The sequence below is a fragment of the Hylaeus volcanicus genome, chromosome 1 (genome assembly GCF_026283585.1).
Source record: "Hylaeus volcanicus isolate JK05 chromosome 1, UHH_iyHylVolc1.0_haploid, whole genome shotgun sequence".
NCBI classification, from domain to species: Eukaryota; Metazoa; Arthropoda; class Insecta; order Hymenoptera; family Colletidae; genus Hylaeus; species Hylaeus volcanicus.
Window position 1 is genome coordinate 7,242,977 of NC_071976.1, and position 17,501 is coordinate 7,260,477.

The 17,501-nt window shown below is 31.1% G+C and overlaps 5 protein-coding genes across 7 annotated transcripts; 3 read left to right on the forward strand and 2 right to left on the reverse strand.

Moving 5' to 3' along the window:
• Positions 1–1,910: 1,910 nt before the first annotated feature.
• Positions 1,911–2,789, forward strand: LOC128877403 (ATP synthase subunit g, mitochondrial). The gene is made up of 2 exons (XM_054124688.1): positions 1,911–2,072; positions 2,409–2,789. The coding sequence occupies exons 1-2, from the start codon at positions 2,033–2,035 to the stop codon at positions 2,666–2,668; spliced, it is 300 nt and encodes a 99-aa protein (XP_053980663.1). The 5' UTR covers positions 1,911–2,032; the 3' UTR covers positions 2,669–2,789.
• Positions 2,790–2,914: 125 nt separating this feature from the next.
• On the reverse strand, positions 2,915–8,371 carry LOC128877354 (uncharacterized). Of its 2 annotated transcripts, XM_054124591.1 has the most exons (10): positions 5,418–8,371; positions 5,121–5,350; positions 4,840–5,056; positions 4,617–4,769; positions 4,367–4,531; positions 4,075–4,263; positions 3,830–4,004; positions 3,342–3,670; positions 3,127–3,263; positions 2,915–3,067 (listed from the first exon to the last, which is right to left on the reverse strand). In XM_054124591.1, exons 1-10 carry the CDS (start codon positions 8,268–8,270, stop codon positions 2,917–2,919), a joined length of 4,599 nt encoding a protein of 1,532 aa, XP_053980566.1. In that variant the 5' UTR covers positions 8,271–8,371; the 3' UTR covers positions 2,915–2,916. The 2 variants fall into 2 exon arrangements, with proteins under 2 accessions (XP_053980566.1, XP_053980575.1); XM_054124600.1 differs by lacking the exons at positions 2,915–3,067; positions 3,127–3,263 and having other exon boundaries at positions 3,529–3,731.
• A 536-nt stretch (positions 8,372–8,907) lies between these two features.
• Positions 8,908–11,372, forward strand: LOC128877370 (probable tRNA(His) guanylyltransferase). Its single transcript, XM_054124621.1, has 3 exons — positions 8,908–9,494; positions 9,789–10,033; positions 10,146–11,372. Exons 1-3 carry the CDS (start codon positions 9,140–9,142, stop codon positions 10,608–10,610), a joined length of 1,065 nt encoding a protein of 354 aa, XP_053980596.1. The 5' UTR covers positions 8,908–9,139; the 3' UTR covers positions 10,611–11,372.
• A 155-nt stretch (positions 11,373–11,527) lies between these two features.
• Positions 11,528–14,312, reverse strand: LOC128877378 (V-type proton ATPase subunit d). The gene is made up of 6 exons (XM_054124635.1): positions 14,076–14,312; positions 12,905–13,255; positions 12,627–12,784; positions 12,373–12,549; positions 12,191–12,268; positions 11,528–12,104 (listed from the first exon to the last, which is right to left on the reverse strand). The coding sequence occupies exons 1-6, from the start codon at positions 14,194–14,196 to the stop codon at positions 11,943–11,945; spliced, it is 1,047 nt and encodes a 348-aa protein (XP_053980610.1). The 5' UTR covers positions 14,197–14,312; the 3' UTR covers positions 11,528–11,942.
• Positions 14,313–14,878: 566 nt separating this feature from the next.
• Positions 14,879–15,842, forward strand: LOC128877391 (coiled-coil and C2 domain-containing protein 1-like). 2 transcript variants are annotated; one of them, XM_054124679.1, is made up of 3 exons: positions 14,879–15,079; positions 15,194–15,303; positions 15,390–15,842. In XM_054124679.1, the coding sequence occupies exons 1-3, from the start codon at positions 15,040–15,042 to the stop codon at positions 15,768–15,770; spliced, it is 531 nt and encodes a 176-aa protein (XP_053980654.1). In that variant the 5' UTR covers positions 14,879–15,039; the 3' UTR covers positions 15,771–15,842. The 2 variants fall into 2 exon arrangements, with proteins under 2 accessions (XP_053980654.1, XP_053980645.1); XM_054124670.1 differs by having other exon boundaries at positions 14,881–15,072.
• Positions 15,843–17,501: the final 1,659 nt, after the last annotated feature.

Consider the following 17,501-nt stretch of genomic DNA (forward strand, 5'->3'; position numbering starts at 1 on the left):
TCTGTAAAAAGTTAATCAAAAAGACCGCGGGGCCTTTTAAAACGCGGGGCCAGGTTCCGGCGAACGCGCTGAACCTGCCTTGCGCCGGCCCTGGGATTACCCCTACTACGAAACATACAGTAATGATTTTTCCCACTTCATTACTCCAGTGGTGGACATTCGTGTGACTTTCCTGATCATGCGTACTGGAGCGAGCGTTACAGTCCTCACTGCTGTATAGGGTGTCCCAGAAATGTTGTAACACCTTGAAAGGGGTCGTTCGGGAGGTGATTTGAAACAAGTTTTTCCTTAGCGAAAATGTTGTCCGAGACTTTGTTGTGGAGATATTAATGGAAAACACTGACCAATCAGAGCGCGCGTATACCGTTGGAGCGGCCGCGGTAGCGTATGAGCGCGGCTACCTATCGCGTAGCCTACGCTCAACCGACATACTCGCGCTCTGATTGGTCGGGGTTTTCGCCTTAACGAAGCCTCGGACAACATTTTCGCTAAGAAAAAAGTTATTTGAAATCATCTCCTGAACCACCCCTTTCAAGGTGTTACCACATTTTTTGGACACCCTGTATACATTTACTAAGAATTTAGAAATGATTTACAAATGGTTTCCGAACCACAACAAATTTCTATTCGTGTGTAAAGGCAGATGCGCGATTTTATAGACCACGATGGAGATAGAAATAATTTTTGAACCTTTCCTCAGGGGCTGTAGCTATGTTTGATCCATGAAGACTTCATGGTTTGATCATAGCTAAAGTACGGGTTTAGCAATCCCGAGGTACCCGAGCTATAAGGGGGTTTGTGGATTTTATCAGACGTCTGGATTGATAGAAATTGGAAAGTAATGTAAAACAGATATTAAATGAATTTAAAGCACAAACAAATGTAAGATTGATACATTAGGTGTTACAGTCAAGTTGTATCATTTCGGACTTTTGTATATGTATAAAATTCATTATGTCACCTGGGAATTTATGTATAGGTTGTCCCGAAAGTTTCTTTCGCGAGTTGCACTCAATTATTTTATGTGGTTGTGTTTATATAAATAGACAATCTAATTTCATAGGTGTTCATGTTGTAACAGTAATGGAGCAAAATGAATCGTGCACAATTCAGTAATGTAACATAAAACATAAACTATTGTGCATGTATTACTTATTAATAAAGCGAACGAAACTTTTGGGACAACCTAATGTTTAAAGACTACTGCTCACTGAGCCGCTCACTGAGCGTTCTAGTGGCACCATCGGTGGCAAAACGCTCAAGTTTGTAGTGAAATAGTTCCACTCGTACCGCTAGATGGCGCCAACAATTATTAAATTATCGACGACACCAATATTACATCATATTATGAATAATATAATTTAATTATATTGCAATCATTGTAGTATTAAAATTTAACTAAGAAAACGTTGTTTGACTCTTATTTTTTACAGTGAGCTTTTAAACAAATTGGTTACCATAGAAGTAACTATTTGTAAGCTTGGATGTTACGTGGTAGATGGCGCTACGTCCGTTTTACAAAAATGTATTCTTATTTTTTAAGAATTAAGCGTTAAACAAGTGCTAGTGTATAAAACATTAATTATAAATTGAATTATGAAAATATGGATACAGGAATTTCATTTCAGTGGCGCCATCTAGCGTGATGCGTTGAAACTACTCCACGACAAACTTGGGCGTTTCATGGTAGATGGCGCTGTTTCCTTTTTTTATAGAATAATATTCAATATATAATTTTAAAAATTCTCAATTAAAAAAAGAACAACATTTAACCGTATTCTATAAATCGGGAATTAGTTGTAATTATGATCTCTGTTTTAATTTTTATTTACAATCCCTTTGCTAAATTTCTAGATATGCCATTGGCCGTAATTATATATCGGCAGTAATTGTAATTCAAAAGATTTTCGTTAGGGGCAGTACTGTCAGTCGCAAGTACTGGGTAAGTGAGGTTCGTTCTGTTTAGGTGCCGAAAGCGAAAGATCGATCTTCGTACCCATTTGTGTCCGAATTATATTCGAGAAAACCAAAAATGGCAGCAATAGTTTCGAAAACTATACAACTGTGCAAGGGTGCGTATTTGATGTTGTAATCAATTCATTAACGAAGTGTGAATCATTATCAGTGCTGCTTAAAAATTACATTGATCATAATGTACTTATAAATTATTATTATATAACATCAGTATTCGTTTCGTACGATGCGATAATGAATTATTTCATTAAATACAAATCATTATTTACACACTGGTATATTTTCTTACAAAATTTAGATACATGACCCGTATGAATTTAATCTGTTCAATGTACAAACTCTTTAAAAGTTTGAAAGTTATGCGGAACTAGTATATTGGTCATCTTTATTACTAATTAATTATTCGTGTATCTGTAATTATATATTTATTGCAGCTGCTGCATTAGCATCAAGGCCGATGCTTTACAATATGCAATATTATGCGAGAGTAGAATTGGTTCCGCCAAAGGTTTCTGACATTCCTGCCATTAAAAATGGTATCGCAAAACTGATTAATGGTGCCAAAACTGGAGCATATCTTAATGTCACAGTACGCGAAGCTTTGCTGAATACCCTAATCACCACTGAAGTTCTATGTTGGTTTTTCGTTGGCGAATGTATTGGAAAACGACATCTGATAGGATATAACGTTTAAAAATGTTGTACTCTGTGGTCATAGGTATAATCTCTGTATAACTTATAGACTTTCTTGTAAATATATACGCATAAACGAAATTTTAGTTTCATAAATAAACATTCATATCAATTTGGTTAAATTATTTTTTTTTAATCAATTTTATTAATTTTACATCATTTATTTTTGTGCCTTCCATTACACATTGTTGTATAATGTATAAAAATAGAATATAAATTATAACTATTTACATGTATTCACAAATGTAATTATGTTAATGTATGTTGTTTTGCATACTGCCATATACATATGGCTCCACTGACATGGACATTCAATGAACGAATCACACCAATTTGAGGTATTTCTATACAGGTGTCAAATAGAGGTATCAAATTGGCAGGGATACCATGTTTTTCATTTCTAAAAATTATATTTATATAGCAGTATAAGAAATCATTTGACTTTTTTTTGTTACTTACCCTAAGACAAGAATTGTCTTTTTTTTAAATTTCATATTTAGTAAATTTGTACTATTAGCTGTTTGTTCGACACCTACTAAACACCATCCCATGTCTTTCTTTTCCAATAGGTATTTACACAATAGATGAGGTTTTATCTAAAATATTTACTTAATATTAACTTACCTACAAAACACATTTTATATTTTATTATGTAAACATTATGTACAAAATACCTCTGTAATAGTTATCCAATTTTCTGCTGATACGCTGAGATTCTGAAATTCTTTGTCCTTAATTTGATTTAAATTAGCAATAACCAATTTTTTAACATTGAAAATTTCACAAGTACGAGCAAGTCCTCCCAAATTTGGAGCACGATCAATGAGGCTTGCCACAACTATAATACCTTCTTCATCCGAGAATATTGTTTTGTGAGAAATGGATTCTCTAATTGTTGGAAAAGTGGCATTATGTGATAAATTCATAGATGTTGAAGGATTAATTTTCTTCTGAATATCGCTCAGTTCTTGATTTTCCATTTCAGCACATTTTCTAGGTGATTCTGCATTATAAGATTATAATGTATTTCACAATGCGTGGTATGTATATGATCAAGAATGATTCTGTTAGCAAGAATAAATTAAAAATATAAAACTAAATTTTCTTGGCATCACACTTTGTAGACGACATTGTACATTAACCATTATATTTATTAAAATACCTGAGGATTTGATTATATACGGAGATGTTTTAGTTTCTGATAATGATGTATTCAAATTATATAATCGAAGAGGATGATTATAATTTTCTTCAAAGTTTAGAGTTCTAAATAGATCTGGAAGAATCCATTCACTCTGATCCATATCAGTTAATCGAGGAAGTTCAAAATATATTGTCTACACATACAAGAAAAACTTGTTATAATTTTTAGATTTCAATGGTTTAAAGTATTAATTTTAATATTACCTGCAAACTATAGTCTTGGATGGCATGAAAAGTAGAGAGATAAAAGTCATCTTGAATTTTGCATGAGTTTTTCATTAAATTTCCATCTTTTATACCTTCAATTGCACCATTGTATAAGCCTTTGTACTCCTTTGTTAGATGATTACAGTTCAATGTTTCTAACATTTCATACAATTTTACAAAAATAACCTGTATCAAGTATCAATATTCAAAGGTATATAGGAGACAAAAAATTTTTTTAATTTAAAAAAACATTTGCCCTTATAACAAAGTCAAATAAAATATAATTTACCTGACTATAAAGACGCATGTTATACTGCTGCCCTAAGCAACAACGAGCGATATACTTTATTCCAATTGAAATAAAATTACTTTGACAATCATTAGGAAGCAACTTTGAAATGTGGTAAACTATACATGCTATTGAACTAACGCATCCTGGACGTGTTGCAATTGCCTACACAATAGATGTTTCATTAGTGAAATTCCATATAGTTAAGTTCTAAATTATTTCGAATAGAAAAGACCATTTGTATAAATACCTCTTCAAAAAATTCCCATAATTTACAATGAAGTTCTCTACTTTCTACAAAAATTTTTATCAATATCCATTCTTGCATTAATCTCACACTATGTTGATTACTTTCCAAAAGTATTAAACTACAGAGAAGTTTTTGCAATATGGCAGTGTCTGTCTATAAAAAATGTTTAAATATAGTTTGTATATTTACATATTATTTGATTCATTATATAATATTTTATTACCTTATTTAGAGTTGGCTGTAATATTAGTAAGACCTGCATAATTCTATGCTTTATCTTGTGTATATAAGAATGATGGAAATATCTTTTATTTTTGTATTTTTCTAATTTTTTTAAAAGAATTGGAAGAAACATTGATGCATATTTTACATCTGTATTAATTATCTTATGCAATAGTAAAACTGAAAGTATCCTGATACTAGCCTCATTATTATGATCTCTATTTCATGGAAGTACAAAAATTAATAATAAATTTATACTCAAAATGGTACGGAAGTACTTACATTATTGATATGTGGTGCGGGTAGTAATCTTTATAATTTTTTGTAATGTACAAATATGTTTGACTTTCGATTTGTTCATCTTTTCGAAGTACATGTCCATGTAAAAGACATAATAATAATGGTTCTTGTACATATCTTAAACTTTGCATATTTAAAATTTTCATTTGATTTAATAAAATTTTCTTTAGTTTTGGTGTATTTTCGCCTTCTTCGATTAATTGATCAAGAAACTAAAAGTTTATAAAATGATTAGTATATTAAAAATGTTAATATTGAGACAGTACTTTAAGGTCTTACATGATTTACGAAGTTCATAGCATCGGGTAATACCAAGAAATTGTCATTTATAATGACTCCTACAAGATTTTTGATTGCTTCAAAATATAGCTTATTCTTCGTACTTGACAAAGTAGATCTCCAACATGTAGTAAAAATAGATTCTACATTTAATTTATTTTCTAAACCATTTATTCCTCCTTTTTCAACGATTACCCTCAATATCAGTGCTATCTCTGGAACAATTTCATTCCCTCCCGCCTCATAAAGATGCAGTATATTTTTAAACCAATCAGCTTTTTGTAGCCATATCTCTATTTCAGTTTTTGATAAAAATTGATTTGTAAGTTTTGCAAGCAGTAAATAACAATTGGATGCGATTTTTCCTTTAGAATTTCTTTGATCTTTATCATTATTGCATATATGGATAGAAGAAATATCTAGTAAAGGTAGTACATAAAATGATGTTGGGTTTATACTCAAACTATTTTGTGTATAATGTAAAATATATAATGCATACATATAGTGCATATTTGTATATTGTTTTGTATTTTCAAGAATAATTATACTTTCATTTCTAAAGTCCTCCATATATTTTAAAATTTCTTTCTGTGGCAGAATTATATTTCCATTAGTAAGGAATGAAACAATTGCAGTCAAATATCTATTTACTTCTTCGTAATTGAATTTATATGGTATACTTTTACTGTTTTTAAGTAAAAATTGTAGAATATCGTTAATGTGCAAAGACAACAATTGCATGAGATTTTTACTGATACTTGTCACACTTAAATTAAGCAAATGTGACACAACTTCTATAATATAAAAAATATGTGAAATGTTTGCATAAGGTCTTGTGTCAATTCCATCGAGTGACAATAACCAATTACTTAGCACTTCTGTTGCGGGGCATGTTTTAGATTGTAGCATCAACTCTGCATCATGTAACAAAAATATTACAAGAGCAAATTTTGTAGGACTAATTCTGGAATGTACATCAGTATCCAAATTCTCCTCACATAAAGATTTTACAAAATTGATTACATCCATTTTTACTAGTACATTTCTCAACCATATTGTTATAGTGTTCCAAGAATATGAGCCCCTTATGAAAGCTTCTTCAGGAGGAAATTCTGATAATGTATCTATTACAAATTTGATATCTTTTATTTTTTCAGAAGAAAGTGTAATTGTCTTCAAAAGTTCAATTTGTGACGCAATTCTTAACATATGAGAATGTGCATTCAAATTCTTTTGTACTATAGCTTTAATACTAACTAATTGACTATTTTCCCAGCAACTTGATGTTTTACTTGAAACTATTCTTAAAATTAGCATCATATAAAATATTGGTATAGGAGCCCATGTTTCTTCACTTATTATTATAAGAAGTCTTTCAATAAATTCAACTTGTTGCTCTTTGACATCCACAAACAATGTTACAATATTATTTAATATTTCTGGTTCTTGTTGATAGGTTTCACATTCATATAAAAATGTATTATTCAAAACATGTATAAATAATTTCAAAAACTGGCAATCATGTATCATTGTATGTAATTTGCAAACATATAGTATTCCTTGTTTTACTATAGTATTATTTTCATGTTTTAATATTCTTTCAAAAATTAATTGTAACCAATAATTATTAAAGCAGTCGTTGCATGATGAATGCTCTTTGTTTCCTTTGATTAAAGTTGGTATGTGAGTTAAAGCTGGTACTATTAAATGATACTGCTTTTCTTCTAATGCTTCCAATATCAAAAAAAATTTGTGTTTGATATCAGTTATCAATATCTCTGTTCCATTTGATTGATTACATATAAAAGGAACAATTGTAGGTCTTTCTAATTTCAAGACACTCTTATCTACAGTATACATAAAATCAGTTATATGTTTCATTATAAATAATGCCTGTTTACGGTACTGTTGTACAGGAAGTTTTAAACTATCTATTATTAATAACCATAATCGTTCTGTGCAACATAAACAATGTAATATGGTAGTAGCCTCTTTTTGGTTTAATGAAAAACATATGTCTGTTATAATACTCAATGCATTAAGCGAATCTTTCACATCTTTCAATTCGTTTAAAACAAAGTCCCATACAGTTGGCAAAACATTTTCATAACCAAAAGTATTTATTAACTTTGGAAAAATTGAAGCAAATGATTGCCACTCTTTGTTTTCTTTTATTTGTAGCCATAACTTTATATCTTCCAAATACAATAAACTAAAACATTCTAGTAAATTTGATTCTATATTGTTATGTAGAAACTGTCTTAATCGTAATGATTCTAAAAAACATTCAATTATTTTCATATAAAAAATTCTGCTTTTGCTACTAGCAAACAAATCAACATTCGACTTTTGAAAATATACCAAATGTTGGTACATACATTCTAGATCACAATAGAGTATTGTATACAACAATATAATATCGTATAAAACTTGTAACTCTGTACAATTTTGCGATTGTTTTTTAAAGAATAAGACATTTTCTATTTTCTTGAAACATAAGTCGCTTGTAACTGTTCTTGTATATTTCTTTTGAGAATTAAATGTAAGTTGATATTCGTAACATAGCAGCATACGGAACGTCTTCAATTTTGTTGTATCCAAATTATTCTGTGTTATCTCTGCACTGTAATGTCGAATTAAACGGTGCAATAGTGAAAATGGATCATCTTTGAATGCTGTTTCTAATAATTCCAAAATTGACAAATCTGTTGTTGGAATGCGCACGTAGTGGTCGTGTAAATCCATTTCGATACAGTACACCGGGAAAAATACATATATTTCTACCGTTTGAGCTGGTTTGAGAGGAATACAAATGATCAACAGTGATCCAAATTCAATCCCTTCTTCTTCCATTAGTGTCGTGCAATTGAAACGCCAGATGGCATTATTTATAATAAGTTAACAAGCAATTGGATAGATTAATATATATGTCATTTAAGTATTTGAAAGTTATCTTTATCATATTTTGTGTGTTTTCCAAAAATGTATTCGTTACATTAATGACCTATTACAAAATTGATACGTAGACTGTTGCTGATAGTTCTCATAAGTGCATTAGTAGAAACCATTCTCAAACTTTGTTGTTAATTATTGAATTTATAACAAATCAATCCTGAAATTGGTGATTTATTTAAAAGCAAATTGGAAATCTTCCGCAACAAAATTTAAATAGCACCATCTAGCGTTACATCCACGTGTTAACTAGAATTTTATTACGAAGAAGGGGATGTATTGCTGTACTCCCCTCAAATGACAAGATTAATAGGCACGTGTGTACTTCTGACTGAAATTAAATCTATTTATCAATTTGCGTTTCTTACATACACATTTATGTTTGTATATACGATCACACGTGCGTCCATCAACAAAATTGCATTGATTAAATTTACAAGCGCGTTTCATTTAAAAATTAAGCTTTTTTTTAAAATTTGGATAGCTTTACTTCATTAAAGTTGACGCCATAGAGCCTTTCATTTAAAATCGTATATCATTATATATGGCAACAAAACGAACCTAACCAATAAATGTACACGTGGGCAATGAAAAATATAAGTACACGTGTACCGAGAGAATATCAAATTTAAAATAAAAAACAGGTGATAGCTGCCGAGTAAAAACCGTCGAGATCGAAATTTCGTTCAACCAAGGCTGAAGTTGAACCTCAACAGTGGAAATAACAACACTCGGCAGTTTCAGAGAACGTTTTCTGACAGTAGAGACGGATGAAGGGAAGTAACTTCCTGAAAATCATTAGCTTGGTCAAACAAGTGGTCATAAGCCGGCATATAAGTTTGTCGACAATGGCTAAGAGCAAATTTGAATACGTGAAGGAATTCGAGCGCGACGATAATTGTTTACCAAATTGTTGGATTGTGGTTAGAATAGACGGAAGAAATTTTTCAAAGTTTTGCGATGCACATCAATTTACCAAGCCAAACGATGTAGCCGCTTTGGAATTGATGAATCGGGCGGCTATCACGGTTATGGAAGATTTCAAAGAAATCATTTTAGGCTTTGGTCAAAGCGACGAATACTCTTTCGTTTTTCGAAAGGACACGCAACTTTATAAAAGGAGAGGTACGTGTGTTTCAAATAATAACGTGGTACACTTTTAATGACCGATAAACAACGCAGAAATCGAGAATCAAATCAAATTAATTAGCAACTTGTGTTTAAAATTAAATATGTAATGCTAAGGAAAAGTAGTTACGTTTGTTGCTATTAATTTTTTCGGGCAAAGTAAGATTCAGAAACGTGTATAAAAGAATTTTATTACATTATATAAAATATAAAGAAAATTGTATAGAATTAATAGAGGTTATGCTTTATAATAACATCTCTAAAATTCACATTGGTTTAATAATGTTTCAGCTTCCAAATTGATGTCAAATGTAAACTCTCTTTTTGCATCGTCGTATGTTTATCATTGGCCTCGTTTCTTTAGAGGAAAAGAATTATATTATCCACCCTCCTTCGATGCCCGTGTTGTTTTGTACCCAACAGATAAAAATTTAAGGGATTACTTAGCATGGCGACAAGCAGATACTCACGTGAATAATTTGTATAACACTTGTTTTTGGAGTCTTGTGTTGAAAGCAAAACTTACACCAAGTCAGGTAAAGTAAATTTAATAATGTTAAATGTATAATTACCATAAATATTAGAGGTTAGAGTATGTTTTAACAAGGTATTTATTGCTTTTGCTGACTTGTTTTATTTTATTTCTAGGCAGAAGAAAAACTCAGGGGTACATTGGCATCACATAAAAACGAGTTACTTTTTCAAGAGTTTGGTATAAATTATAATAACGAACCTCCACTTTTCCGAAAAGGTACTACACTTATAAGGAAGTTAGTACCCGATGGAACGGGTAGACTGAAGCCAGCAGTGGTTCCATTGGTGGATGACATTATCGCTGATCGATTTTGGAAAGAAAATCCAGAAGTGATTGGATTAAAAAGTTTAGCAACTTATCAACCTCCGAACTTAGTTAACAGTGCTAATTTAGTTAAAAACACAATGCCAACAACGACGCCACCATCACCAACTACTAATATAAAACACGTTAATAGCATTCCACCACCTTCGGTTGTTAATATTAACTCCATGAAGGATGATGTTCATCCTGTGAGAAGTAGAGAATCAGAAGGAGAAAGAATGCAGTGTGAAAGTGAACGAATTGGTAGAAAATAACCAGTGTTCTATTTTTATATAATAATTCGAAGAATATCCTAACGGAAAATAACGAAAGTTTATTTTCAGTGACTCAAAAAATATTTTAATTTACTTTTACTTACAGCAGTGGTACTATAAAACATTAATTATCGGTGAAAGAATTACAAAATTATATTTCTGATTGTCTTTGTCTTTCACTTAAAATTCATTTTTTATCTTACTACTTTAATAGAAGTTATATTTTTCATAAAATAAATCGTATATATGTATGTCTGTACATAGATATTATAAAAAATACTTTACAGAAAAAAAATACATATACATATATATATGACAAATATTTTTCGTTAGGATTTTATATTTTAAAATTCAATCAATTTTATTTTCTAATAGTAAGAAATTGCATCGAATACTATTAAATTATTTATGAATTTAAAGGCTGCACTAGCGTAAATATAATAAGATTTTTATAAGGAATCTTGTTCATAAACATAAACAATACATACTGTAGATGCTACATTTCATATACTACAAAAAATTCATAATCATATTTTGTAGTTAAAAACTAAACCATTTGTAAGTAATTTAGATTATAACATTTTTATAATTTTGCATGTATGTGTTTATATATTTAATAATAAGAACTTGATTTGATTACTATTACATGTACAAATGAAACAATTCGTTTGCCTTATTATTTAAAAAACAAAATATTTTAATTTAATTTTTTCTTTGTGTGTATTATACAGATTTAATCGATAAACTGGCTGTGTTTCTTCATTGAATATAATTCACCATTTAGACGTACATCTTCTAAACGAATTTCAAATAAAAAAATTTTACTTCTTAATATATATGCGCACGTAATAGAAATGTTCTCTAAATAAGATTGTTGACTATGAATCATATTCAGTAATTTAATATAAGACATCAGCTGAATTGAGTTTTCCAACCTTATGGAATGTATTATATATTGTTTTATATTACATTGGAATCAATAATTACAACGTTGGGTAATACAAGACACAACAAATATACTGGTCTACAATAAAATACATTATATACATCTATATGATATAAACTCTTGTTATATATGACAGTAACAGTGTTAAATAATAATTTTTAATACCATCCTTCCGATTTGGCTAGATATATAATTGCCATTCTGTTCTAATTATGCGTTAAATAATTATATTTTGTGTTTATTTGGCAGTTTCTCCTTGACAATAAGAAATATTGTAGAACTATTAATTATTCATGATTGAAAAATAAAAATACAGAGAAACAATCATTTTTCTGTGTGATATTGTTGCGTGGTCAGACAAACAATTAACAAAACATTAGGAAGCATTAAAAGATTGGAATGTAGTTATCTATTTTAGCACGATGTTTTTGTGCAACACACTCTGCTATCCATACGATATTACGACATTCTTGTTCCTTTAACTTAAGGTAACTGTAGAATACTCCAAAGTGAAATTGTTGAAGGAAAGCATGAACGTTTAAACGCACCTATGAATAATAAGATTAAGATTAATAATCTCTAACGATATCCTTGATTATTCTCTATTAATTTTTTGTAGTGCTATTAAATTTACCTCGTGTTCAAAGAATTTATCTTCTAACGTCTTGTCACCAGGGTTGTTACCCGCCCCTTCAAATAAAGCGCTATATTCCTGCAATAACAATGCAAATGTACACTTTGTATACATATATGTATGCATATTAATTAGAAGATATCTTTAAAGTAGAAACAACATTTTCTAAAATGAATACATACAGTATAATACTCTGCTACAGCTTTGACCTGTTCGTAATCATCAGCTCTTGCCAATGCTGCTAATCCATCAGGATTTAATTTTCCACAGCGTGGATACAATTTTGCTCTATCATCTTTTCCTAACTCGGTTCCAAACGAGTTGATGGTTATAATAATTGCTCGTCTATCTGCTTCAAACTATGGAAGTAAATTATACATAACACAGAATATTTTATATAATCAGATACTTTTATTAATTGTGTAAGATTTTATACCGCGAGTATTTCGCACATCGTATCTGCAGTTGTCCCACCAATGTCTTTACAAAATTTGTAAAAAGCTTCCAAATAAGCTTTGTATAAGGTATTTCTAATGATTTCAATGTTCATTTCATCCAAATCTTGTTCAGAAATACAATCCACGAAGAAGGGTGCTACAGTAAGATTTGTCTGAATGTTTAATCATAATATGATAGAATGATACAAAATATACGAGTTTGTTTTTTTTTTTTTTCAAAGAAAATACAAGACAAATTCATGTTCCTCTACCATACCTAAAGGAGTATCTACCAAAACTGCATTATATAGTTCAGCAGGTGTAGCTGCCACATGAATGGCTTCCATTTGTACAAAACTGCCAAGAGGATGGCATTTAGGAATTAATTCTGAAATTGGTCTTTGATGCAAAGTACCAGTAATCAATAAAATTATATTATCGATCATGTAGCTGTAGGTAATGAAATCTAAAAATTGGGATAAAGGTTCAACAGAATGGTTACGCATATGTTGAAATTCTACCACAAGTTTTTCCCTTAGTTTGTCATCGATTACACTGACAGATAGTGGCGATGGTTCATTGGCCAAGAAACTACCATAATCTGTACCCGCCAAATGCAATTTTAAATCTGCAAAAATATTGAACTATTAGTAACAACTGTGGTAAAACTTTATTAATCTAGATAAATTAAGGAAGAAGCTAGAAAAACTTGTAATTCGTTTGAGTGAAAAATTTAATGATAGATCTTATATTAAGATTAATATTGATATTCTATTTCACTGCAATAGTAAGATAGTAAGAGTCAAGAGCTAAGATTATTCGAGTACTTCAAAAGTACTTAAACTGTTACCAATACTATTAAAATATGACAATATTCATATATTTAAATAACTTCACATTTTTGCTTATAAGTAAAGACATTGATCAACAATAATTCAATTGTTTCAAAGAATACAAACTATCATAACACAGGCTACAAAATTTCCAAAGATAAGTCTTCTACCATAGGAAAACTAGCTAAATGCTTTATAAATATTCCATCTGTGCAATCTTTCATTACAAAATTATTCCTTGTAATATTGGAAATATAAACAACATAAACAGAAGTTTATTTCAATATATCAATGTCTGAGAACTCGAATTAAAATGAAGCAACGAAGTGGTGATATTCATCATACATACTCCAACATTATGAATATATTCAGAAACATGACACCCAAAGTGTCGAAATATCTGACTACTTGTATATTCAAATGCTGAGGAATTCGTCTTTCAAACTACAAACTTTACCGGATTATTCGATATCCGGGTTAACCACGTCCTGATTATCAAGGATTTACCGTATACTAATATTAAACGAAAAATGAACTATTCATTGAATTTATATTAACTATATACATATATATATAAACATCAAAATTGGAAGACAATTGTTGAGCGAGATTTACCTTCAAGTGTCTCACACTGTACGAGATTAAGGTAGTCACTGTGTTGAAGAATACCGCACTTAAATCCACGGCAAAGACCCTCTAAATATCCTCCATCGATATTGAACATACAACCCTTCATTTTTGGAAGATCGTTTATTATGCCACTCGAAACACGGATCCGTCAAAATCGAAGTCGGACTCGCCCTTTCCCGTGATGATCATATGACTATTCGGTGAGAAGTTCCCTGCAGACTGTGAAATCTGGTTTATATCCAGATGGCAGCTTATCAATCTCGAATGGATATCGAACATTTAAACTGCGTACAATGTCTAAAACTCGATTTTCTATTTAATTTAATAAAATTATCAGTATACCAACATCTTATTATCATAAATTACTTTCTTGGAATTATTGTTAACAAACTCTTTTGTTTATGTCATTATTAATTACCAAATATTGTGAAAGAATATTTTAATGCAACTGATGAAGCATAATTAATACAGTTATATTCATATAATAAATATATACATATATAGAAATTATTATAATTGTAACTTGGACACTTATACATATATATATATATATATATATATATTATAATTTTAATATTCTAATTTATTATCTTCATGACTTAGTAGAATTACAATTAATATACGATAATAATGACTTGAATAATTTATATTAAATCTGTATTCATGCGAACCACATCGTTCCGTCGTTTGGTTTTGTATACTTACTATTGCTTGCTATGCTATAGTAAGTCACGTGGTTTTGTTTATACGAGTTCTTTACGCTGGACAGACTATGTGTAACGTAACATACAACTATACAACTGTCGTGTTCAGTACGATATGGTACGATGTGTCACGATGAATGGCGCATGTTGACGGAACGTCATAGTATTTTGAGATTACGCCAAATTAAAGATTACCCATTGTTTAGTAATGATTTCAAACGATCTAGACAATAATGTCATAAAAAATGACAACAACGATGATAATTCAGAAACTGAAGGTAAAAAGTAATATTCTTTATATTTATACATAAGTATGAGTTATTAAAATTTCAATGAACTAAAATCTAAATACAAGTATATACTTGTTAAAGGTTTATTTTTTATACATTCCTTTTATAGCACCTGTTACACCACTTTTTAATGCAAATTTGGATGCAATGATAGCTGAAAGCATGAAGGACATAGACGATGAAGAAACATCTGATGGAGATGATGATCCAGAACTATTGGTACAAATTTTATATCGCTCACTGTTGGTGTTTGTCAATTAGATACTTCTATTTAAAATAATTCTAAACATTTCCTGTTGTATTAGCGGGAATTCCAGATGATCACAGGTGACAAATCTTCTGAAAAAGCCTCACTAGTAAAGGAAGAAGACTTGGTAACAGAAGATATAGAAGCAGCTGAACTGAAGGAAGATGATACTCCTATAGGAAACATGGTAAAACTGTTGCATGAAAGGATAAGGCTTTATCAAATTGCTGAGAAAAAAGCAAAAGAAGAAAATGAACCAGCTCGAGCTAGAAGATTTAATAGAGGCATTAAAACTCTCACAAAGTTGTTAAACAATGTTTCATCAGGAAAAAATATTAACGAAGCTGATATTCCACCACAGTTACCATCATCAGCTACCACAGAACCTACAGTGGAAGTATTAAACAGTGACAAAGAAAACTCAGCATCCATTATATAGAAAATTTTCCCAACTGTAATAATCAAAACAAAACTCAAATACAGAAATAAAGATATATTTTCTATAATAAAATTTTTAAATTATTCTTTAATTACAATTTTTAATAAATAAAAGTAGTAGTACATACAATTACAGTTGCAATTAGATTTTCAAGTACTATTTTATTCAATGTAGTAGTTGCGAAATCAAGCTAGCAGTAATTTCGAGATTGCAACCGAACCGACAAAACTGTTGGTATAGTTGCCAAATACAAGGGGCACATGCGATGCGAAGAGATGGGCACGTTTGCGCCTACGTGCAGGCAACCAGCCCGACTTACCTCTTAGTATAGGTTGCCTAATTCAAGGGGCACATGATATGCGAAGAGGTGGCACGAAGGAAATCCGTAACATATTTTAACATTTCCTAATACCTCATGAAGAATGACGTAATATACAGCATCGTGGAAATTTTCCCTTGAATTCCCCTTCATTACCTGCACACTTCCCTTTAATTTCCCTTCATTACCTTGCACATTTCTTTTTAATTTCCCTTCATTTCTGTGACATTTCCTGGTACATTTCCCTATAATTTCCCTTCATTTCTTTACACATTTCCCGTTAATTTCCCACCATGTCCTGGTTACTTTCCCTATAATTTCCCTCCATTTCCAATGGTATACTTCGCTTTAATTTCCCTTCATTTTCTTACCCATTTCCCTTTACTTCCCCTCCATTTCCTGGTACATTTCCCCTTCAATTCCCTTCATTTGCTTACACATTTCCCTTTAATTTCCCTCCATTTCCTGGTATATTTCCCTGTAATTTCCCTCCATTACTTTACACATTGCCCCTTCAATTCCCTTCATTTGCTTACACATTTCCCTTTACTTCCTGGTACATTTTCCTATAGTTTCCCCTCATTTCTGTGATATTTCCCTATAATTTCGCCTCATATCTGTGATACTTCCTGGTTTAACAATGTTGCAACGGCTCCACTCAAAACTTCAACAATGTTGCAAGTTCAACAATGTTGCAAAACGTTCCCCGCAGAATTTAACAAAGTTGCAAGTTCAACATTGTTGCAAATCGTCCCCCACAGAATTTAACAAAGTTGCAAGTTCAACAATGTTGCAAATCGTTCCCCGCAGAATTTAACAAAGTTGCAAGCTCAACAATGTTGCAAATCGTTCCCCGCAGAATTTAACAAAGTTGCAAGTTCAACAATGTTGCAGATTGCTCCTCTCAGAACTACAACAATGTTGCAAATTGCTCCTCTCAGAACTACAACAATGTTGCAAGGTTGAGTCTATTTTTCGGATTTTGTCACATCTTGCCGAACTTCTGAGTTGCAACTTTGTTGAATTTTGAGCCGCGTTAAGTTCAACAATGTTGCAAATCGCCTCGCTCAAAATTGTGATGGGAATTGTCGGATTTTTACTCCTGGCAACAGGAGAACATAATATGCGAAGAGGTGGCACGTTTACGCCTACGTGCAGGCAACCAGCCCGACTTACCAATTGGTACAAGTTACCTAATTCAAGGAGCACATGTTATGTGTTCGGAGGTGTTAGATGGTATTAGTAGGTGTTAGAAGGTATTAGGAAGTACTGGGTGTTGTTAGTGGGTGTTAGGAGGTAGTAGGTGATGTCAGAAAATATCGGGAAATGTCAAGAGATGTTCGAGGTTGTTAGGGGAAGTCAGGAGTTGTTAAGATATTGTAGAATGTGTTTGAATGTGACGGGAGTTGGTA

Coding starts and splice junctions, on each gene's coding strand:
- LOC128877391 (XM_054124670.1), top strand. CDS start 15,003: ATGATTTCAAACGATCTAGACAATAATGTCATAAAAAATGACAACAAC. Junction 15,073..15,193: donor TGATAATTCAGAAACTGAAG/GTAAAAAGTAAT, acceptor TTCCTTTTATAG/CACCTGTTACACCACTTTTT. Junction 15,304..15,389: donor ATGATGATCCAGAACTATTG/GTACAAATTTTA, acceptor CTGTTGTATTAG/CGGGAATTCCAGATGATCAC.
- LOC128877378 (XM_054124635.1), bottom strand. CDS start 14,196: ATGAAGGGTTGTATGTTCAATATCGATGGAGGATATTTAGAGGGTCTT. Junction 12,785..12,904: donor TTTGGTAGATACTCCTTTAG/GTATGGTAGAGG, acceptor ATCTTACTGTAG/CACCCTTCTTCGTGGATTGT. Junction 12,269..12,372: donor CTGTAGCAGAGTATTATACT/GTATGTATTCAT, acceptor TTGTTATTGCAG/GAATATAGCGCTTTATTTGA.
- LOC128877403 (XM_054124688.1), top strand. CDS start 2,033: ATGGCAGCAATAGTTTCGAAAACTATACAACTGTGCAAGG. Junction 2,073..2,408: donor AACTATACAACTGTGCAAGG/GTGCGTATTTGA, acceptor TATTTATTGCAG/CTGCTGCATTAGCATCAAGG.
- LOC128877354 (XM_054124591.1), bottom strand. CDS start 8,270: ATGGAAGAAGAAGGGATTGAATTTGGATCACTGTTGATCATTTGTATT. Junction 4,532..4,616: donor TATGGGAATTTTTTGAAGAG/GTATTTATACAA, acceptor TCTATTGTGTAG/GCAATTGCAACACGTCCAGG. Junction 4,264..4,366: donor ACATGCGTCTTTATAGTCAG/GTAAATTATATT, acceptor TACTTGATACAG/GTTATTTTTGTAAAATTGTA.
- LOC128877370 (XM_054124621.1), top strand. CDS start 9,140: ATGAAGGGAAGTAACTTCCTGAAAATCATTAGCTTGGTCAAACAAGTG. Junction 9,495..9,788: donor GCAACTTTATAAAAGGAGAG/GTACGTGTGTTT, acceptor ATAATGTTTCAG/CTTCCAAATTGATGTCAAAT. Junction 10,034..10,145: donor CAAAACTTACACCAAGTCAG/GTAAAGTAAATT, acceptor TTTTATTTCTAG/GCAGAAGAAAAACTCAGGGG.